Source organism: Hypanus sabinus, chromosome 3 (assembly GCF_030144855.1).
Source record: "Hypanus sabinus isolate sHypSab1 chromosome 3, sHypSab1.hap1, whole genome shotgun sequence".
NCBI classification, from domain to species: domain Eukaryota; kingdom Metazoa; phylum Chordata; class Chondrichthyes; order Myliobatiformes; family Dasyatidae; genus Hypanus; species Hypanus sabinus.
This window is the reverse complement of record NC_082708.1, coordinates 78,466,419-78,490,458: the sequence shown is the minus strand read 5'-3', so window position 1 is coordinate 78,490,458 and position 24,040 is coordinate 78,466,419. Positions and strand designations below refer to the sequence as shown.

Sequence of the window (24,040 nt, the reverse complement as noted above, 5' to 3'; positions counted from 1 at the left end):
ATCATTGGGACCCAAGTCACCCCAACCACAAACTTTTCCAGCTGCTACCATCTGGGAAATGGTACAGCAGCATAAAAGCCAGGACCAACAGGCTCCGGGACAGCTCCCTCCACCAGGCCATCAGACTGCTTAATTCATGCTGACGCTACTGTATTTCTATGTTATATTCACTATTCTGTTGTACATAATATTTATAATAAATTACTATAAATTGCACATTTGAACAGAGATGTAATTTAAAGATTTTTACTCATGTATTTGAAGGATGTAATTAATAAAGTCAATTCAGTTCAATTCAATTCAATTCATTGGGTGACCAATAATAGAGGTAAAATTGGTAACAAGACCAGAAATTGATTGGCCTAAGTGCTAACTACACAAACTGATGCTCTGAGAAAACCAATAATTCTGATGAAGGATTTTCAACCTAAAATGATAAACTTAATGCTTTCTCCACATGTACTGAGTACTTCTAGCATTTTCTGTTTTCTTTTCAGGGTTCCAAAATCTGTGATTTTCACCACACAAATTGTCTGATACTGGTATTTAAGTTTCAATGTGCACAATGAAACTTTTGGACTGAACAGCCACTAAGAGTGGGCAAACAGCTCAGTAAGATGAGAGACTGGACCATCTTCGATAAGCATCCACACAAAGCCCTTGAGTCAAAGGACTGATTGATCAACTGAGTATGCTTGGTTCTGAGAATCTGCAGCAATATGAGTGACTCTGCTGCAAAAGAGGGCAGGAAAAAGAGTGACAGAGCTATTGTGGTAGGAGATTCTATGGAAAAGGGAATAGATAAGAGCTTCTGTCACCACAATTGGACTCTCAGGTGGTGGGTTGCTTCCTGGGTACAAGAGACAGGGATTTCTTGGAATGGCTACAGGGCATTCTAGAAGAGGAGAGTGAACAGTCAATTGTAGTTGTTGGAAACAGATGTTGGAAAAAAGCACAATGAGGTCCTACAAGTTGAATTCATGGAACTAGGAGATAAACTAAAAAGGACGTCAAAAGGAGCAATCTCAATTGCTACCTGTACCACATGCTGGTGAGAGTAGGAATAGCAGAAATGTTGAGTAGTGGTGCAGGAGGGAGGGTTTCAGATTACTGAGGTATTGGAACTGGTTCTGGGGAGATGAGAACAGTACAAGCTAGATGATCTACACCTGTATAGCATTAGGATCAATGCCTAGGAGAAAGTGTTTGCTTGTACTGTTGGGGAATGCTTAAACTCTCAGGACGATGGGAATTTATGCAGAAAGATAGAGGGAAGCCGTACAGACCAAAGCAAAAGCTAGAAAAAAAAAGCGGCGCACAGAAAGCCAAATATAAAAGAAACAAAAATTACTGGGTTCTAAAAGAACGATGGTGCTTTATCCAAATGCCTGTAGTATTCAAAACAAAGTCAATGAACTTGCGACACAAATCAGTACAAAGGGGTATGATTTTGTGCCCTTACAGAATTGTGATTGCAGTGTGGAGATTGGTGGGAATTAAATATTCAATGGTGTCAGGTAATATGGAAGGGAAGGCAAGATATGCAGGAGATGGGTAGTGCTTGTAATTAAGGATGAGATCAGGGCAAATCCGCTTCCTCAAGAGTTACGTATGGTCAGTGCTGTGGTATGGATCAGAAACATGGACCCTGAAGAAGGATGACATGAAACGAATTATTGCTTTTGAAATGTGGTGCTATTGACGAATGTTGAAGGTTAGCTGGGTAGTGAAAGTTTCAATGAGAAGGTTTTGTTCAAAGTTGATAGACCACGGACATTGCTGGAGAAGATTATGAAGTTAAAAGTTGCTTATTGTGGACATGTTACATGGAGAGGTAACATCTTTTGGACTTGCTATATGCCGAGGTGGACGGAAAGAAAGGAAGAGGAAGGCAAAGAAAAATGTGGCCGGATAACATCAAGGATTGGACCAAGCTGGACAAGACTAGGGATGTTGTGGACAAGTGTGGAGACAGAGAAGCGTGGAGGGAAATTGTCCACCAACTGGAAATTCCAGGTGTGACCTAATGATCATGATGACAGGGCGATAGTGAGAGATTATATAAGATCTAAGGAGCAGAACGTTAAATCCATCTGAATAGAGATTAGGAATAATCTATATTCACTGGTGGGAGTTGTTAACTAGCTATAAAACAAATAGCGTTACAGTGGTGCAGGCAATAGACCAAACATATCAGATGCATTAAATAATGGAACAGCAGTTGTCATTGGAGAATTTAAACTTGCACATAAATTAGGTGAATCAGTTTGGTCGAGGTAGTCATGAAGAGAACTTCAGAGAAAACATCTATAATAGCTCTTATGTAACTATAGTCTGTTACTGAACCTAACAAGGGACATGCCATCGTACACCTGGTCCCGTGCAATGAAACAGGTAAAATTAATGATCTTGTAGTTAGGAATAACTCTTGGAAAGAGTGATGACAGTAGGATTAATTTCTCATATACATGAAGGGTGCAACAGTTTGATCTAAAATCAGTGTATGATGTCTAAACAAGGAAGACTACACTGGAATAAAGGAGGAGTTGCCTAGTGTAGACTGGGAAGACAAGCTATGTGGTGGGGCAGTTCAGGAACAAAGAAAGACTCTCAAAGCGATTGATCACAGTTCTCAACAGTATATTACAGTTAAAAGCAGGGACAGTAAGAATGAGAGAACTGGTTTTGAATTACTAAGGAAATAAAGGAAGGAATCAAACTAAAAGTTCATGCATATAAAGTTGCTAAGAGTTGTGGGAAACTGGAAAATTGGGAAAACTTTGAAAAGCAACAAACAATTGCTAAGCCAGCAATAAAGAAAAGAAAGATACATTACGAAAGTAAAGAAGCACGAAATACAAGAGGAGATATAAAAAACCTACTTAATCACAGGAAACAGAAAAGGGTGGCTAAAGTGAACATAGTTCTCTTGGAAGCCAACAGGGGGAAATTAATATTGGGTAATGTTGAAATTCCTCCAAGAGGACCATGAACTTGGAGTCTTGCATGCTTCAATGACCCGGAGAGCTATGTTGACTAGAGTCAGGGCTTTATGCTTTGGCTCTAGGTAGAGTCACCCATGCCAAAAAGATCAATGGGTGGAGGCCAGACTATGAGTGGTGCACCGATCCTCCAAGTTCAGGGGTTCAGCTGAGGGCTAACAACCCTTTCTAGTAAAACAAAATTGTTACGGAAACAGCAATGAAGAATTTTTCTACATCTGAGTGGCCATGGACAGATACAGAAGGAAGACCTTCACTGCTATCCTAAATACCAGCGGCATAACTGACAAGGAAAAAAATGTGGAAATTGTTAAAGATTTGAATGACTATTTTGTGTTGAACTTCATGGTGGAAGCCACATCTAACATGGCAAAGAGTGATGTTATGGATTTGATGGAAGGTGAGGACCTTGAAATAATCACTATTACTAAAGAGAAAACTATTGGGCCTTAAAGCAGATAAGTTCCCTAGTCCTGATGGAATGCACCTTAGGATACTGAAAGAAATGGTGGAAGTTATGGTAGAAGCATAAAAATAAATCATCAAAATTCTGAACTCTGGGCAAGCCCTGGTGGATTGCCACTGTTTAAAAAAAGATGTAGGCAAAATGCAGGTAACTCTAGGTCAGTTAGCTTAACGTCTGTTGTCAGGAAAATGTTTGAGGAAGAAATTGCAAGACATCTGGATAGAAATGGTTCCATCAGACAGACAGCATGGATTCTTGAAGGGCAAGTCCTGTTTGACTGATTAAGTCAGGCCCTATTAGAAATTTGCTGTGGTGTGTTGGAGTTATTTGAGGATATAATGAGTGCATTTGAGGATAGAGGGAAACAGGTAAATGTTGTATACTTGGATTTCCAGAAGGTGTTTGATAATGTGCCACATTAGAAGATTTAGCCGTAAAAGAAGGATGCATGCAGATAGAGGTAATGTATTAGAATGGACAGAGAATTGGGATAAATGGGTGTTCCTTTAGATGGCATTTAATGGTGCACAGGGTGTTGCAGGATTCAGTCCTATGCCTGCAACTGTTCACGAAATATAGTATATTAAAGATGCACCTGCAGTACTGTGTACAGTTCTGGTCTCCTTACATGAGAAGAGATATACTGGCTTTGGAGCATTGCAGAGGAGATTTATCATATTGATTCTGAAAATGATGAGGTTAACCTGCAATGAGAGATTGAGTTGCCTAGGAATATAATGGCTGAAATTCATATAAATGGGAAAGAGAGGATCAAAGATCAAGTTTATACGTCATATCCAATTACATGTGTTTGGAATTTGCTGTGTGGGTTGGTGCGACATGCAACAAAAAACAATTTTCAACAATTATAAAGAATAACAAATTACATAAAAAAATAAAATTAGAAGTTAATGTACAGATAGAGGCACAGATAAAATTTCCACTGGTAATTGAGACTAGAACTAGGGGACAGAGCTTCAAGATTCAGGGAAATAGATTTAGGATGGAGATGAGGAGGGACTGCTTTTCTCAGACAGAAGTGAATCAGTGGAATTCTCTGCCCAAGGAAACAGTAGAGCCTAGCACATTAAACATATTTAAGACATAGTTAGATAATTTATTGCATAGAAGGGGAATTAATGGTTATGAGAAAAGGCAGGTAGATGGAACAGAGTCCATGGCCAGATCAGCCAGGATCTTATTGAATGGTGGAACAGGGTCAATGGGCCAGATGGCCTACTCCTGCCCCTATTCCTTAATCATTTCAAATGTACTCAAGAAGAGGAGGAGGGAATGAACTACAGAACAAAAATACTTTAAGTTTGTCTGTAACCTCAGCATTGTTAATGAATCGGCAAAAACTGCATCCATATTTACAGTTATTTAATGTGGAACAATGCTCCTGAAATCATGAATCGAATCTTTTAAATACTGATGTGATCAATCCAATGTCAAATGAGATATGATCATCTCCTTGTACTCATTGAAACCCACCCAAAATGAATGATGAAGTAAGGCATTCATGGTTTGGTAGAACAGTAAAATGTACTATTACAATGTTGAAGCAGATCATTGACATGCATGGAATATCAGCAAATTTATTTTCTTATGAGGGATCACAGTGCCTTACGTTTATTTGAGGGATTTATGCAAAAAAACTGTGAAGTAAAGGAATCAAACATTTATTGTTTCCTCCATATCATTCTGCTTTGGGCAACAGATACAAAAGAAGCCATGCAGAAGCTGATGCAGCAAAGTTACACGAGCCTCATGGTGCATCAACAACTGGTCAGCTTCCTCTTTAGATGCCATGTAATCCTCACACTGCCAAAGGAGCTACAATATTGGTGCATTGTTGAATTTGCATACAATTCAGCTGAGTACAACCAATCATACAGAGGAGGGTAGGTAAGTAACACTTGATGATATTTAAAGTAACACTTAAAGTGTCACAAGTAACACTTGGTGATATTTAAAGGGAGAGAAACGTAATTTTGACTGAGAATATATGTATTCAATTGGTGAACAAACACATGCTTTAAGAATTGGACCTCAGTGAGATCGTCCAAGTTTGCACTAATGAAAGGAATAATCTGGCACCCTCATGGTGCTCACTTTGATGTACAATACTAGTATTCAATGCTACTTGTATTTTCTCAGCAAACATCTTTTACATTCATTTCTAAATGTAACACTGCACTGTAGTGAATCCAGTGAGTCTAAAGATAATGGGAAAAAGAGCCTGTTTGAAAAATAAGCACTCCAGTCCCCTGCTCAAACCATATTTTTATCTCTGCTCGTAAACTCAACTGCATTCTCACACTTTCTGATCCCAATGCCACACATCAAACCACACTTCCAGTTTTGCATGATTGAGCACTTCAGTATGCAGATTGACAGACTGATTGAGCAATCAGTGCACCAATTGGCAAGCTACATGTTGAACTGTTGAGAATTTCAATGATCAGATACCGGTTTATCAGTTTTACTATACTGAGTTGTACTGCAAATCAGGTCATTATTATTTAGTTAAACAAAGATCATAGCTTACCTGTCAGCAATAAGATAACATCTGAAGATAAATCAGTTATCACTTTTCCTAATTGTCTTACAATATGGAAGGAAGCCATTTGATCCACTGTGTTTACAGTGTAATCCTATTCCCAGAGTAACCTGTTCTCCCCACATTCCCATTGTGTCTATCACCCACCTACATTAGGGGAAATTTACAATGGTTAGTTAATTAACACAGGATATGGGAGGAAACTGGATCATCCAGAAGAAACCCAAATGGTCATAAGGAGCATGTACTAGTTCTACAACAGACAGCATTAAAGGTCAGGATTATAATTGGAGACACAAAAGACTGCACATGTCGGAAGATGAAGTAACAAACAATCTTTTGAAGGATCTCACTGGATTGAGCAGCTTTTGTGAGAGAAAAGGAACTGTCAATGTTTCAGGTCAAGGCCTTTTTATGAATATGAGGCAGTGGGGGTCAGGAATTTGGAGGTTGACCAGATGGTGGAGGGCGTTTGAGATGTCTGGGATGTAGGTGAGAAGAGACTGGATGAGGAAAGACAGAGTGGTGTTCAAGTATGAGGAGATAAGTTTCATAGGAGAAGAGCAGGCAGGAACAATGGACCTACTAAAGTTCAAGTGAAGTTTATTGTCATTTAACTGCATACATGTCTATAACCATACAATGTACAGAAAAATGAGACAAAGTTTCTAAACACATAAACAGCAGTCCTGTTTATGGATTTTGGAAAGAAGTAGAGGTGGAAAATTCTGGTTTGGGGCATTATCAGGTTGGAGGCCATGGAGAGAAGATCTTTGGATGTAATTAGGGTCCTGATGCAGGGTTTCAACCCAAAATGCTGACAGTTTATTTCCTTCCACAGGGTTGTACCCAGGTTGCTGGAGCCTTGAGGTACCTTTCTGCTGCCCTGACACTCACACAGACAACTTGCTATTCAAGAGGCACATCATAGTAACAAGTCAAATCAAATGCTTCTGGGTTTCTCAGTACCAGCAACAATTTAAACACCTGAGGCAAATAAGCAATCAAGAGGTCAAACTCAAAAGACAGCTATTGAATCTGTAAATACTGTGTATACACTCGGCTTCAACATAGCAAAGTCTGTGTGAAATATTTATTCAGATCTTATCCAAAAGTCAAACTGTCACAAGATATGGTAAGGCAATATAAACACTGCAAGGGAAATCCTTGTGGCACACATCTCTCTTTGAAGATCTTCAAAGCAGTAATTCAAAGTTCAAAGTAAATTTATTATCAAAGTACATATATGTTATCACATACAACCTTGAAATTAATTTTCTTAATTTTCTTGTGGGCATACTCAAAAGATCTATAGAATCAATGAAACACCGCCCCACTAGGGCATTCAAACAGACTGCAGAAGACAACAAACAAACTGCAACAAAGGAAGGGGAAGGGGGAAAGGGGAAAGGGGGGAGGGGGAGGGAAGGAGGGGGAAGGGGAGATGGGGAGAAGGGGAGAAGGAAGGAAGGAAGAAACAAGCAATAAATATCAAAAACATGAAACAAAGAGTCCTTGAAACTGAGTCAATTAGTTGTGGGAACATTTCAAAGATGCGGGAAATGAAGTTGGGTGAAGTTATCCCCTTTGGTTCAAGAGCCTGAGGGGTAGCAACTGTTTCAGACACTGGTGGCATGAGTTGCGAGGCTCCTGTACCTTCTTCCTGATAGTAGCGATGAGAAAAGAACATGGCCTTGTTGGTGGGGGTCCCAGATAATGGATGCTGGTTTCTTGCAACCTGGAGAGTATATTGACTGGCTGCATCACAGCCTGGTATGGAAACACCAAAGCCCTTGCACAGAAAATCCTGTAAAAAGTAGTGGATATGGCCCAGTCCATCACAGGTAATGCCCTCCCCACCATTCAGCCTTGTGGTGCACATGTGCTGCTGGAGATTGTGGAGGAGATGCTACTGTCAATCCAGATTGACTGGGCCTGCAAGTGAGGAATTTCAGGATCCAAGTGCACAAGGTGCATTGAGGCCAAGGTCTTGAAGCTTATTGATTAGTTTTGAAGAGATAATGGTACTGAATGCCGAGCTATATTTGATATGGAGTATCCTGATGTATGCACCTTTGCTGTCCTGATGTTCCAGGGTTGAGTGGAGAGCCAATGAGATGGCATCTGCTGTGGATCTGTTGCTCAAGTAGGTAAATTGGAGAGGATTCAAATTGCTTCTCAGGCAAGAGTTGATATGTTTCTTCACCAACCTCTCAAAACACTTCACTGTGGATGTAAGTGCTGCTGAATGACCGCCGTTGAGCTAAGTTACCATGTTCTTCTTCGGTACCAGTATAACTGAAGCCTGCTTGAAGCAGATGCATACCCCATACTGCTGAAGTGAAAGGTTAAAAATCTGATAACACTCCAGCTAGTTGACCAGCTTGATCTTTAGTTCTTGGTCATCTACCCCGTATGGGATGGATGATTTTTGTTGGTTCACCCTCCTGAAGGCTGCTCACAGATTGGCCTCAGAGACCGAGATCACAAGTTCATCAGGGCTGAGGGAGTTTGTGATGGTTCCTCCATTTTTTTCGGTCAAAGTGAGCATAAAATGCATTGAGCTTATTTGGAACTGAAGCCTTGCTGTCACCCATGTTGCTTGATTTAACTTATAAGAGGTGATAGTATTCAAGCCCTACCACAACCGACAAGCATCCTTCATTGATTCAAGTTTGGTCCAGAAATGCCACCTTGCCCGAGAGATGTCTTTTCGGAGATTGTATCTGGACCTTTTGTAACTTTCTTGGCCACCAAACTTGAATACCTCTGATTCGGCCCTCATGGTTCATCCAGGGTTTCTAGCTGGGGAAGACTGAATGATGTTGTTGAGAAACATTCATCTCCAATCCTTTTAATATAATGTCTGTGACAACCATGGTGTATTCATTCAGATCAAATCCTTGAACATGGCCCAGTCCATCGACTCAAAGCAGTACTGTAGCTGCCTCCCTGCCTCCCACAACCACCTCTTTGTTGTCCTAATCTCTGGAGTTTTGCTCTTTAGCCTCTGCCTGTATGCAGGTAGGAGAAGGACAGCCAAGTGATCAGATTTACTGAAATATGGTGTGGGCATGGAATGGTAGGCATTTCTTATCTTAGTATAACAGTGGGTCCCGGTGTTTCGGCACCTCTGGTGTTACAGGTTATATGCTGATGGTAGTTGGGTAGGGTTTTCTTCAAACAACCTTCATCAAAGTCCCGGACTATGATTTCAAATGTGTCTGGATGGACTGCTTCTTGTTTGGATTTGGCATCATGCAGTATCACAGGTGCCTTATTATAGTGGGCTGCTGGTGGTATGCAAACTGTGGTCAGGATTATGGAAGAGAACTCCCTCCATAAATGGAACAGACAGCATTTGACCGTTCAGTGTTCAAGGTCAGGGGAACATGAGTTCAACAAAACTGCTATATCAGAACACCACCGAGAGTTTATCATGAAACACATACCTCCACCTTTTGCCTTTTCAAATCAGCAGTTTGGTCCATTCTGTGTATCGAGTAACTTTTGGTTCTGATTGCACATCTTGTTTCAAACGTAGAACTCATATCCCTCCAATACAGCAATCTTGCCCTCAGGTTCTCAATTTTGTTCTCCAACAATTGAACATTTGCTAACAAAATGCTGAATACAGGGGATCTCATTCCTGTGTTTCATCATGGCTTGGAGTCTCCCTCCCTTACCTTGGTTCTGGCCATGAAGATGAACCTTCATCCACTTAAAGGTGCCGTTCCTGCTTACTTTAGAGTTAAGTCTGTCAAGTCCATCACAAGAAGGTGAAATCTTTAGATCATTAAGTTGATTTAAAAGAATATTGCTTAAAGGGAAATTACATGCTGTGGATTGCAGTGAGAATAATTCAAAACAGGTATATTTAGAAGGATTGTATGTAGCCCACAAGATGGCACCATGGTTTACCAGCACCATCTTGAAGCTTCATATTATAATCTAAAAGCATGAAGTTAGTTACCTGAGCATGGATGTCAAAGCTTTGGATGCAACAGTCTGATGTTGATTTCTGCTTGTATTGTAATGGAAATTAATACCTAGCTCATTATATACTCTGTAATGGCTAGATCTACATTAAATAGCACTGATCACTGTTCTAATGACCAAAAGAATAGGCTCCATTCTCCACACAGTGCCTAGCAATGAGATTAAGCCCATGCTTTTTGATATTTTGCCCAGAGTTTTGGACAAAATTTATGATAACTTGTCATGCATGTCCACCATCCTTCACAAAGCCTGTGTTGGTGGTTGCTTTCTTAATTTTTCCCTTTTTCTTGATCAGTAGCTATTGTCCCTTTTATTGCAAAAAGTAAAGCTATGAGGGTAGAACCACAAGGGACAAGGGCAAGTAAAGGGTGCATAACCTGTTCCTCAATGTCAACAAGACAAAGGAGATGTTATCAACTTCAGGAGAACTTGCAGCACACACCCACCTCTTTACATTGGTGGCACAGCAGAGAAAACAGTGAGCCGTTTCAAGCTGCTTGGAGTGTATGTTTCACATGATCCCAAAACACATGGAACACAATAAGGAAAGCTCATCAATGGCTCTACTTTCTGAGGAGGCTAAGACAGCTGGCCTATGCATATGTATACTCACGTCATTCTATAGATGTGCAGCAGAGGGCAATCTAACATGCTACATCACTGCACGGTATGGAAACTGCACTGCGACAGATAAGAAGGTTCTATAATGCATAGTCAATACTGCCCAACACCTCACCAGTATCAGTCTACCTGTCATCAGGGGCATACTGTATATACAGAAAGATGCTGGAAAAGGGCCAGTAATATCATGAAGGATCCCAACCACACTCCCCACCATGGACTCCCATCAGGGAGAAGGCAAAATAGCATTCACACCAGGACTATCAGACTCAAAAACAGTTTGGTTTCCCCAAACAGTAAGGCTGATCAACACCCATTAACCACCCCTCACCGCCAGTATTTTATCATTTCCTATCAGTCTCCTTATGTACAGACCTTTCTGTGCATAGAGTCACTGTATGGACATACAAACAATCTATGTATCTATAAGCTTATGTGTTGATATTTATGGTGTTCTTTAACATTATTGTGATCTTTAATTTATTGTGTTCTTTCCTTGTGCTGCTTCAGATCTGGACTAACAATTATTTTGTTCTCCTTTACACTTGAGTACTGGGAATTACATTAAGAAAATCATGAATCTTGAATATAAAACCATGTGCAGCTTGTAAGCTAGAAGAGAATATGGAACAATGGGGAAATGAGATGCAATAAAACAGATTAGGTGTCAACATACTGTTATCTATAATGAGCCCCACAAAATGTTCAGCTACAGATTCTGCAGAAGTCACAACAAGATATAACATCCAGAGTTTTCCATCACAAAATGTTGTACTAATGGGCATAGGTACTCCCTGGTAGCTTATTGTTGTTGCCATAGGCTACATACAACCAGGCCTTACAGAAGTACGCAACTGGGTCAGTGAGTCTCAGTGACATTGATAAGGAAGTGAAGGTATGAGTGTGATGCTTGGGGTAACACTAGAGAGTGATATCTGTTTGAATGTAATGCTAGTCAACAATCCTGACAGAAAGGGATTGTCGTTGAACAAGTGAGTCAGTTACTGAGATGCTGGCCATGATGTTGCCACTGAGCTTGTTCATAAATAAGCCTATTAAACTTTTCTATGACAGAGACTTGAGCAAAACTTCCTTACAAGCTATCTAGATAGCTTCTAGGGCATTTTGCAATTAAAGTACATTTTTCCTATTTGTCAGCATGCTTTTGAAAAAAGTGGAATACAATACATGCTGTCTACCATGGGTTCTGCCAACCTTTGCATTATTGAATAACCTCCAGCAATATGCCATTCCAGCAGGAAAGTGCAGGCATGGTTCAATTAGAAGCAGCTAGTAGGAACACATTTGGCACCTGCAACTTGTGAATATCCACCAAGTCAATAAACATCATTGCTAGCATTAGCGAGAGGTAGGTGTACAATTTGTAGAAGCAGCTCACATTAAGTTTTAAAAAAAGGGTAAATATTTATCAGAACTTCAGTATCCTTTCCTGAATTCTGGCTCTTTGTATTGATATGGTATTATCATGTATCTTTTATAATAATATAAAAACTAACAAAATTAGTCACATAAAACTCACGGTTAATCAATCCTCATACATAATACAATGCAAAAACTGAAATTTGCTGTCAAATAATATAAATATAACATAAGTATATTTGCAAGAATTCTGCTTTAATTCGGTGTTTTGACAAAAAAAATAAGCTGACCCTAATCATCATGGAAAACCAGATTAACTTGTGAGCTATAGCCAAATATAGAGTGAGTTGCACACATTCAGCATATCCCCCCCACCTCTACACAATAGTTTATTTGCCCTGGAAGAATGCATTGTAAATCCCCTAAAGCTCCAAACCATTTCTTTAGCAAAGCAAACATCTTCAGACTTTTTCTTGACAACAAAAGACCATCCAGGATCAAGTCATTTCTCATTAAAACTGAGAACTTATAGCCAATTTCACAAAGAGATAAATATGATATGGCTTTATTGTTTAGATTAATATCAAATATCAATTTACATATCAATATTCTGGTCAAATGTACATTATGAATATTTTTTGCACTGTGTACTTTTCTTAAAATATGCTTAATGACAGAAGGATTATTCTGGAAATGGGGACAGCTATATTATATTGAAGCACCGAGTCTTGTCCTTTTTCATTAATTTAAAGTACTGTCTTTCTTCCTCCAACAGTGGACGTAGTTGCTTCAGCACTGCTGAATTTTTAGTTGTCACATCAGTAAAACTGAAGTCTTTTGCAATAAGGCTCTCAATCGATAATGTGTTGATACACTCAAGCACATCCAGTTTAGAGAAACAATGAATTAGTTTAGAATTTGCTAATATTATTTCACTTGGTATCTTCACAGCAAGTAAAAAATATAAGTATTGATCTGGTATTCAAACACAGGCTCCTGAAATGACAGCAAGGATAACACAGTGCAACACCTATTCCCTCAGCAGGCTGGGTTTACTTCTGCGGAGTATTGTTAGTGTACATTTATGTTAGATGATACGAATGCAAAACAGTGAAAACTGCAGACTCCTGGTTTGTATTTAATAATTACAAACTTTAAGTATACAATTGCAAGAAAAAGTTTGTGAATCCTTTGCCTGGTTTTCTGCATTAATTACTCATAGATTGTGGTCTGATCTTCATCTAAGTCACAATAATAGAAAAACACAATCTGCCTAAACTAATAACACAAAACAATTGTACTTTTCATTGTCTTTATTGAACACATAGGTTAATCATTCATAGTCCAGGTCATCAGTATTGAGTTAACTTTGGAAGAAGCATCATGGTCTGGGACTGCTTTGCTGCCTCAGGGCCTGGGCAGCTTGCAATTGTTGAGGGAACAATGAATTCAAAGTATTAAGACATTTTACAGAAGAATATCAAGATAGTGCTCCATCACCTGAAGCTTAATAGAAGTTGGATGATGCAACAAGACTATGATCCTAAATACAAAAGCAAATCAACAACAGAATGTTTTAAAAAGAAGAAAATTCATGTTTTGGAATGACCAAGTCAGAGTCCAGCCTTTAACCCAATTGAGATGCTGTGGCATGACCTGAAGAAGGCTGTTCATGCAAGGTATCCCAGAAACATTGATGAACCAAAACAGCTTTGAATGGAGGAATGGTCTAAAATTCTTCCTCACCATTGTACAAGTCTGATCAGCAACTAAAGGAAACATTTGGTGGAGGATTTTGCTGCTAAAGGAGGTTCTACCAGTCATTAAATACAAGGATTCATATACTTTTTCCAGCCTGGACTGTGAATGATTAACCAATGTTTTCAATAAATACATGAAAAGTACAATTGTTTTGTGTTATTCGTTTGGGCAAATTGTGTTTGTCCATTTTGTGACTTAGATGAAGATCAGACCACATTTTACGAGTAACTAATGCAGAAAACCGGTTAATTACAAAGGGTTCACAGACTTTTCCTTGCAATTGTATTTTGTTTGACGGAGATGAAGAATGACAAACTGATTTATTCCATGTAACCAGGCACTTTTTTTCACCCAGTCTTAGTTACAACAAAATTAGAAGAGACTGAAACTCCAGTCTGACACCCTTGGGATCTGACTCGTCCGGACCACATAAAATTAATTAGCTGCAGATTAGTATAGATCTTAGTTAACTAGAGACCTCAGTTAGAGGTTAGTTAGAATTAGTTAAATAGGACAGATTCAGAACACATTGAACCTTGGGATTTGCAAGACTTAATAGTATCTCTCTTTACTAGGATTCAATAAAACACCAGCATTATTTTCTTAAAGCTTCATCATCACCTTGCATAACTGAGTGTAAAGAAGATATACAAAATTATGAGGGGTACAGATAGTCTAAATGCAAGCAGGCTTCTTCCAGTATGGTTGGGTGAGACTAGAACTAGAGGTCATGGATTAAGGGTAAAAGGTGAAATGTTTAAGAACATGCAGGGGAACACCCTCACTCAGAGAGTGGCGAAAGTGTGGAATGACCTACCATCAGAAATAGTGGATGCAGGTTTGATTTCAACATTTAAGAGAAATTTGGATAAGTAAATGGATGGGAGTGGGATGGAGGGCTATGGTGCAGGTGCAAGTCAACTGAACTAGACAAAGACTAGATGGGCCGAAGGGCCTGTTTCTGTGCTGTAGTATTCTATGACTGTATATTGGCATCCTGCTTGGTGATAACTCCTGAACACTGAATAGTTATATCTTTGATCCTCTAGCTCAAAAACTCACGAGTATATATTCCATGTACCTAGGCTCAGACTTGACACTGCTTTTTTGGGAGTTTAGTATGCCTTTCCTACTGCTGGGGTATATCACTGCTCCTTGCTGGTGCTGTAACAGCAAAGCATTGCCCACGACTTGGAGTGGAAGGGCTGCCTGCAAGGGCTCAGCCACTCAGTGTTGAGATTTCTCTGTGGTTTCAAGCTGGCTATTGAGCTAGAAATCAATCCTGAACACACTCATTGAAATTCTCAGTAACCATACTGAATCCCACACTCCGTACACCAAGCTGTGGACAGTTCATTGTTGCCAGAGCACAATCAGGGAGGGCAGTGATTAACAGCAGATACCCAGCACTTTAGAACTGAATACCTTTTTTGCTCATTTCCAGGAACACGTCCTGAATGGCAGTATTATCAAGATAAAAAGCAAACTTAAGAAATAAATTAGTGACTGCAGAAATTCACAAATAGGTCATGCAATAGGATCAAAAGTTAGATCTAAAGCTTCATCAATTTCCAAGTTAATGGTGATGTTATTTTTCAGGCTCATTAGTGTCTTTGCCAATTTACTTGCAATTACAGAAATAAATATCTGATGCACTTACCCAAATTTTTCTAAATGACTAAATTTATCCAATGTTGCCTAACATAATATACAATGAAAGACCCTGAACAAAACAAAAAAAAATTAAAAATTCAAGCCCTTCTTAATTATATCTCACTTTAGAAATGTTCAATATTTCCCTTTTGTGCCCTGGAAGAAAGCATTCACTTGACCTTAGATTAATTTGCATCTTGTGAATGATAAAAGTAGTTTAGAGTAGGGTGGGCTATTGAAACAGCCAAGCACAACATTGAAAATTTATGACATTTCATTTGTACAACATCAGAAGGAAATGACTCAATTCCAGGAAATAATCATGTTAGTTAGAAACAAAGACAGAAACATTCATATAATTTTTACCTTGGTTCCATGTCTTCAAAACAGAACATTGTGAATTCGGGCTTGTACTCTGCCGAGTATCTGTAAAAGCAGCAATACAAGGAAAATAAATTAGTAATTGGTAATTAATTGATTTAGTATTGTCACATGCAGCTGGATACAGTAAAAAAACATGGTTTTGCATGCTACCCATTCAGATCATTCAAGAGCATTAACTTCATCAAGGTATTATAGAGGGAAAAGCAATAACAGAATGCTTAGTTACAGATGAAATGGGATTTTAAATGTTCAGCATGTGTATTTGTGTCCCCAAAATATGAAAAAATACATTTTTAGGATCTCCCTCGGGAAATTACAAATAGCCTGCGCAGACATTTAGTATTTCACTTATTGGACAACTTTCTGCATTTTGATAATTCTATTAGAGCAACAGAGATACACACTTGAAAGCATGAAACCTCTCAACATACAAAGTTTACCCTGCAGCATTGATTTCAAAGCAAGTCTTGACAACAGCCAAATAAAATTAACGTTTTCCTGGCATTCCTGGCATTACAGGGTTTTGAGCCCTACAGCACTATCCCTCTCTATTTTAATCTCCTTTCAAGGGAGCTAAGTGCCTAAACTTCCTTGGAAATGAGATCAAAAATGTACAACTCTTACCTTTAGGCCTTGGTGTCCGCTTCCTTCGTTCTCTGAAAGCAGCACCCGACTGTAGCGCCTCCAGCAGGCTATCCATCACTCCTGTCTCATCACCCTCTGTGGAAAAAGATTCAAGGGGTACTGTTATTCCAGAGGGTTACCAGAGCAATGTCAAAGAGAACAAGGAAAAAAAAACATGTGTCATTATTAAAATCACCAAATTCAGAAATAGACAAATTTTTACCTTGGTCATAAATCAGCTTTATTTTTCAAAGATTAGTCACACCACATTTTTCAATGCCAATAAATAAAGAACGAAACGGAAGCAATTCACCTGTAAGCATTGCTTTCAGTTTGGCAGATCAACAGCTACCTTGAACAGATTTTGTCACACAATGAGATGCATAACAACTAGCACTGGCTGCTACATTTTGCATATTAAAGAGCTCCAGTACTAATAGAATGAAGTGTTGATTGAACAATTGTCATGGAAAATGAAAGGACTGATTCTGGAGATCAGAAATAAAGGTCAATGCAATCTACTATTTATGTAATATTCTTGTCCCGCTCTCTCTACACTTCACTGGTCTCACAGAGATGATGAGCCTGGCATTAATGCTATCAATCATTCTTTAATATATCTCAAAAGCTAATACCTCCAGTATTGGCATTTTGTTTTACAGACAGACTGCCTTTTACCAGGAAACAAATGCTTTATCTAAAAGAATCACCTGTGAAAGGTTGAGTACATTGTTGACCTTTATTAACTGTACTTCATTTTAAATAGAATCACTGACTCACGAATTCATCTGTCGATTCAAGCAAACAAATTACTAAATATTCATTGAATTTTGTGTTAGCCAATTTTACCTGAACAAACTATATAAAGCCATTTGAAAATTAAATGAGACTCAGGCATTTCCTTTATAAAGTACAGCCTGATGCTGTAAAGGGCTGTTCCACAATTATCTAAATAAAAAGATTCAAAAGGAAGAACATTACATTGATATAAGAATAAGATTTTTTAGTCTAGGAAAGAGACAGGGCACACAAAATAACAATTTGAACAATACGTGATATTGAAGTTGATGAAATTATGTGAACAAAAGCAAAATACTGTAATCTTAATATAGAGTGTTGTCCTGGAACATCAACTGTGCTTTTGCCTCCACAAATGCTACCTGGCCCACTGATTTCCTCCTGCAGTTTTTCTTTACTTCAAATTACAGCATCTGCAGTCTCTGGTGACTCTGCTGTAAATATATTTTGTATTATTAAGGTTGTATATTAAATTGCATGTTAATGTCATGCAAATAAGAGCTGAGATGGCAATTCCGTCACATGCAACAGAGACCAGCCAAGTGTCTTCCATTCCATGAAATTTTCAAGACACTCTGTGAATGAACAGTACTATTGTTTTCGTTCCAAGGAATGCCTAAAGCTGGTTCACCAGATCTGATCAGCCTATTCTCTCTGTTCTGTACAGCAAGAATGCTGTGTACATCATCTAAAAATCTCATTTCTTAAAATTTGTCTCCCAAGAAAAATATTATTATTGTGCAACTTTAGAATCAGGTTCAACCATGACCATTAAGAACAGGTGATAATCTCACCAATGATGGATGAATAACAATTGAGTTTTTAACGCAAGATGAAATTTTAATGCTGTAGAATGAGGTGACAGATAAATGCATGGCTGAAGAATTGGAGCAGGGGGCAGGGATTCATATTTCTGAATAATTGTGACCTCTTCTGGGGCAGCTGCGATCTGTACAAAAGGGACAGGTTGCATTTGAATCTGAGGGGAACCAATATTCTTGCAGGCAGGTTTACTAGAGCTGTTGGGAGTGGTTTAAACTAATATGGCAGGGGGATGGGAGCCATCATGATACAGCTGAGGATGAGCCCACAGGTTTACAAGTAGAAGATGGGTGTAACATGAATAAAAGGAAGGTCAAGCTAATGACTGGGTGCAAATAGAGACGGAGCAAAGAGTTAAATTGCATCACTGGAGGCAAAATTCAAAAGGGTGAAGAACGTAGGACCAAAGGTGTTGTATTTAAATGCACATAATATTCAGAATAAGATGGAGAAACTCATGGCATAATAGAGATTGGTTGGTATGAATTTGTGGCATCACTGAGTCGTGGCTGAAAGACGGCCATAGTTGGGAGCTTAACATCAAAGGATATACTTTGCATCGAAAGGACAGGCAGGAAGGCATAGGCAGTGATGTGGCTCTGTTTCTAAGAGTTGGAATTACATCTTTAGCAAGAGGTGACACAGGGTCAGAGAGTGTTGAAACTTTGTGGAAGAAGTTAAGAAACTGCAAGGGTAAAAATAAACCATTATGGGAATCAAATATAGGCCTCCAAACAGTAGCTAAGATGTGGGGTTGAGTTGCAAAGAGAGCTGGAAAAGGCATGTAATAAGGGTAATGTCAAAATTGTAATGGGGGACTTCAATATGCAAGGGGATTAGGAAAATCAGGTTGGTGTCAGATCGCAAGAGACGGAATTTGTTGAATACCTATGAGATAACATTTTAAAGCAGTCTGTTCGAGCCTACTCGGGAAAAGGCTATCTTGGATTGGGTGTTGTGTAATAACCTAGATCTTATTAGGGAGCTTAATGTAAAGGAACCCTTTGGAGGCAGTGATCATAACACGATTGAATTCATACTGCAATTTGAGAAGGAGGAGCCCAAATCAGATATATCAGTATCACAATGGAATAAAGGGAATAACAGAGGCATGAGAGAGGTGCTTGCCCAGGTGGATAGGAGGAGGATACTGGCAGGAATGACAGCAGAACAGAGATGGTTGAAGTTTCTGGGAATAGTTCACAAGGCACGGGATAGATATGTCCCACAGAAGAAGTTGTCAAATGGCAGGGGTAGGCAACCATGGCTGACAAGGGAAGTTAAGGACTGTAGCAAAGCCAAGGAAAGGGCATATAAGCTAGTAGAAGTGAATGGGAAGTTGAATGATTTGGAATCTTTTAAAATGCAACAAAAGGCAACTAAAAAGCTATAAAAAGGGAAAAGATGAAGTATGAGTGCAGACTAGCCAATAATATAAAGCAGGACACTGAAAGTTTTTTCAGTTATATAAAGAGTAAAAGGGAGGTGAGTTGATACTGGACCACTGGAAAATGATGCTGGTGAGGTAGTAATGGGCGACAAAGAAATGGCAGATGAACTAAATGGATACTTTGCATCAGTCTTCATTGTAGAAGACTCTAGCAGTGTGCCAGAAGTTTGTAAGTGTCGGCAAGCAGGAGTGAGTGTCATTGCTAATACAAAGAAAAAAATGCTTGGCAAACACAAATGTCTTAAGGTTGAAAAGTCACCTGGACCAGATAGACTACATCCTAGAGTCCTGAGAGAGGTTGTTGAAGAGGTAACAGATACATTGGTCCTGGTCTTTCAAGAATCACTTAATTCTGGAATGGTCACAGAGAACTGGAAAATTGCAAACGTCCCTCCACTTTTTATGAAGGGAGGCAGGCCAGTTAGCCTAATCTCAGTGGTTGGGATAGTGTTGGAGCCTATTATTAAAGATGAGGTTTGGGGTACTTGAAGACTAATGATAAAGTAAGTCAAAGTCACAAACAAGAGAAAATCTGCAGATGCTGGAAATCAAAGCAACACTGACAAAATGCAGGAGGAACTCAGCAGGTCAGACAGCATCTATGATAGTCAAAGTCAGCTTGGTTTCTGTAAAAGGAAATCTTGCTTGACAAACCTGTTAAGAGTTTTTCAAGGAAGTAGCAAGCAGGGTGGACAAAGGAGAGGCAGTAGATGTAATTTACTTGATTTTTCAGCAGGCTTTTGATAAGGTGCCACATGAGGCTGGTTAACAAGATAAAATCCTATGGCATAACAGGAAAGATACAGTTGACTCAGGAATGGAACTCATTCATAACCCGGGGACTGGTTTTAAGTCATTTCTAGATTACTTATAATACCTAATACAATGTAAATGCTATGTAAATAGGTGTTATACTGTATTGTTTAGGGAATAATGACAAGAAAAAATAGTCTGTATATGCTCAATCAATGAGTGCTGGAGAGAGAACTTCCGGGTTTTCCTGATCCACGGTTAGTTGAATCCGCGCATATGGAATCCGCTGATAAGGAGGGCCGACTGTATTGGCATGGATCAAGGAATAGCTGACAGGCAGGAGGCAGTAAGTGGGAATTAAAGGGGGCCTTATTTGGTTGACTGCTGGTGACTAGTAGTGTTCTTCAGGGGTCAGTATTGGGAAAGCTAATTTTCATATTTAAATAATGGAATTGATGGCTTTGTGGCAAATTTTGCAAATCATATGAAGGTAGTGGAGGGATAGGTAATGCTGCGGAAGCAATGCAATTGCAGCAGGACTTAGACAAACTGGAAGAATGGGCAAAAAGCTGGCAGATGGGATACAGTGTTGGGAAAGATATGATAATGCAGTCAATTATTTAAATGGGGAGAAAATTCAAACATCAGAGGTGCAGAAGGACTTAGGAGAATCCCAGAAGGTTAATTTACGGGTTGAGTCTGTGGTATAGAAGGTAAGTGCAATGTTGGTACTTATTTCAAGTGTAATAGAATACAAAAGCAAGGAGATAATGCTGAGGCTTTATAAGACACTAGTAGTGTCAAGTTTTGAGTCCCGTATCTCAGAAAGGATGTGTTGTCATTTGGAAAGAGTCCAGAGGAGGTTCCAGAGGATGATTCCAGGAATGAAGGAGTTAACATATGAGTAGTGTTTGGCACCTTTGGGCCAGTGCTCACTGGAATTTATAAGAATGAAGTGGGTGGAGGGGGGGGGAATCTCATTGAAACCGACCAAATGTTGAAAGGACTAGATAGGGTGAATGTGGAGAGGATGTTTCCTATGTTGGGGGTATCCAGAACTTTGAGGACACAGCCTCAGAACTGAGGGGTGACCTTTTAGAACAGAGGTAAGGATGATTTTGTTTTAGTCAGGAAGTAGCAAATCTGTGGAATGCTCTGCCACAAACTCTGGCGGAGGCCAAGTCTATGGGTATATTTAAAACAGAAGTTGATGGTTTCCTGATTGGTCAAGGTATCAATGGATATTGCTAGGAGGCAGGTGTATGGGGTTGAGTGGGATCCGGGATCAGCCAGGATGGAATGGTGGAGCAGACTCAATGGGCTGAATGGCCTAATTCTGCTCCTATGTTTTATGGTCTTATGTAAAAGGCTAGAACTGGACAAATGAAAAAAATGAAGATTTTAGGGTTGGAGGAGGATGCTGCGACAAGTAGGGTCAATTCAACAGAGGGATTTGAAAATCAAGAACTCAGTTTTAAAAATCATTGAATGATTTGAACACAAAGGATTTTCAATAGCATTCAAATTTAAAATCATAGTGTTTTCTTCTGAAGCCTTCAAAAATAGTGATATTTTATTAATGTTTAATGGTGCAATTAACATTACAATTAACTTGCAATTAGGATTGTTGAGCAATTAAAAATGAATCCTGATTAACCCTGCATATATCTATTGTGAGGGCTTGCCGATATCTAAAGAATATATCTATTGTGAGGATTTCCTTGTTTCTTACCACAACCACTATTTTGAAAGACACAAAGAAAGTTAAAGAGGCAAATACATTTTATGCCAGTCAGTGAATATTCTGCACTCGCTAACTGATTTATTTAAATAGTTAATTCATTTAATTAGGTTTTTATTAATACCAGAGAATTCATTCTGTTGTTATGAGAAAGGTTCACTGAAATAATTTTAAAAGGTGAGGACACTGAAATGAAAAAAATCCAAATTAAGTACATCTTGAAAATTACTATTTTCACAGACTGGGCAAGCTAATTGGGTTATGTTAAGGATCGTGAAAACAATGGAAGAAGCAGGAATGGTTTTTCAAATCAAAAAGTAAGAAACAAAAGCTAGTCTGCAACAAATTAGATTAAATTAAACATGAGTGAATTTTCACTTTGTGTCTTGATTGAACTTGGTAATTAGCAAATGGCCCTCAAGCACCATACATAGGTGTTCTGCGGCAATATTCCATTGCTACTGCTGATGTTAGAATTAACAAGCAAGGCCCAGCAACTGTGAGATTCCGAAAGTGAACTGAGCATTGCTTTGAAATGATACCTTGACAATATATTTATACAAGTCTGAATTCTTTTTCATTAAATGGCTCTACTAAAATGTAAAAACACAAAAAATAATTGTCTTTTAAAAAATGACCAAAATTGTCAACTGCATGCTCGTCTGGTGTGCTCAGACAAAACATTTGAATTTTGCACAATTTCTTGTGTATTTTTTTGCAGAATTTTGTATGTATTATTAACCAAATTCCATTAAAACTAAACAATATTTGACTAAAGTCTCAACATCCCTCAATATTATACCACCATTTCCTCCACATAAATTAGAAATTCAAGTGGAATTTACATTACACTGCTGTATTTCCAACACCTTGAACTTTTATTTCAGGTCTCCAGCAATTACAATATTTAATGTATTTCCATGCTACAGGTCCTCGTCTCTAGTAAAGTTTTGGAAATATAAAATAGGTAGTAACCAAAATTGAGGAAAGAGTTGGAACATTAATCGGTCAGAAAAAAATACAAACAGCAGTGGAAAAAGCAAGTGTTGATTGCTTTGCATTCCATTCAGGACCCTTGATTTGAATTGTTTGACTCTTACTTTTTTTTATTGACAATTTCATTAAAAGCAGTAAAAATTAACTTAGCAACAGACATAAAATGCTGGTGGAACGCAGCAGGCTGAAATGTCTACTGTACTTCTTCCTATAGATGATGCCTGGCCTGCTGCGTTCCACCAGCATTTTGTGTGTGTTGCTTGAATTTCCAGCATCTGCAGATTTCCTCATGTTTGTGGTTTTAAAATTAACTTAGCAGTAATTTCACAGCGCAATTCACCTACTGTACAAAAATACTGACTACAGTGTGAAAATGCTGTGTTAGATCATCTTGAATCTGCTTGTTGCCTGAATGTGCTGTCCATGCTGCTCACACTAAACTGTTCTGGAGAACTAACTTAGCTGATTCTCTGGTCCCACAGTCAAGTTACCATGTTTCAAAGTTTAAATGCTGACATTTACCTCAAATGCTCTGACTGCCTGCCTTAGTGAAAGGCTTTTGAACTGTGGTTAAATGTCTCCTTTTACTCCTGATGTATGTGAAGAATGTAAGAAATAAAGTCAATTCAATTCAAACACAGCTGGTATCAGCTAAGGGGTCAGATGCACATTGTATTCTCTCTTCAGTACATCTGTCCATCTATGCTTAGCTTGGCAGCAGAAGGGCATCTAACATCTCCAACTTGCACATTTTTGACCTTAGGTGCAGATAATTGCAAAGAGCTGAACAATGAGTAATAGAAAGTATGGCAGTTCCTTTCACAACCATTGGCTAAACACAAATGTGCCTTGGTCCATCAGTGAAATCTTTTACAAACACATCAATGTCATGAACTTTCTCACCTTAATTAAATTAAACCATTTTTATAAACCACAGACCAATGTTAGTGCACTCAATCCATCTATACTGCCAAGCTTTGTATGCATCTTAGAGTGAGAAAACACAGAAGTAAGATTAGTTAGTCTA

The 24,040-nt window shown here is 38.8% G+C and overlaps 1 protein-coding gene across 1 annotated transcript in view; it reads right to left on the bottom strand.

Annotated features, from left to right (window-relative positions):
• Positions 1-24,040, bottom strand: part of LOC132391478 (protein diaphanous homolog 3-like) — a 583,252-nt gene that overhangs the window by 109,258 nt on the left and 449,954 nt on the right. Inside the window, exons 26-27 of the mRNA XM_059964736.1 lie at positions 16,454-16,549; positions 15,812-15,871 (exon numbers count right to left, since the gene is read on the bottom strand). Of these exons, the coding sequence (XP_059820719.1) occupies positions 15,812-15,871; positions 16,454-16,549 (156 nt within the window). The remainder of the gene's footprint in view (positions 1-15,811; positions 15,872-16,453; positions 16,550-24,040) is intronic.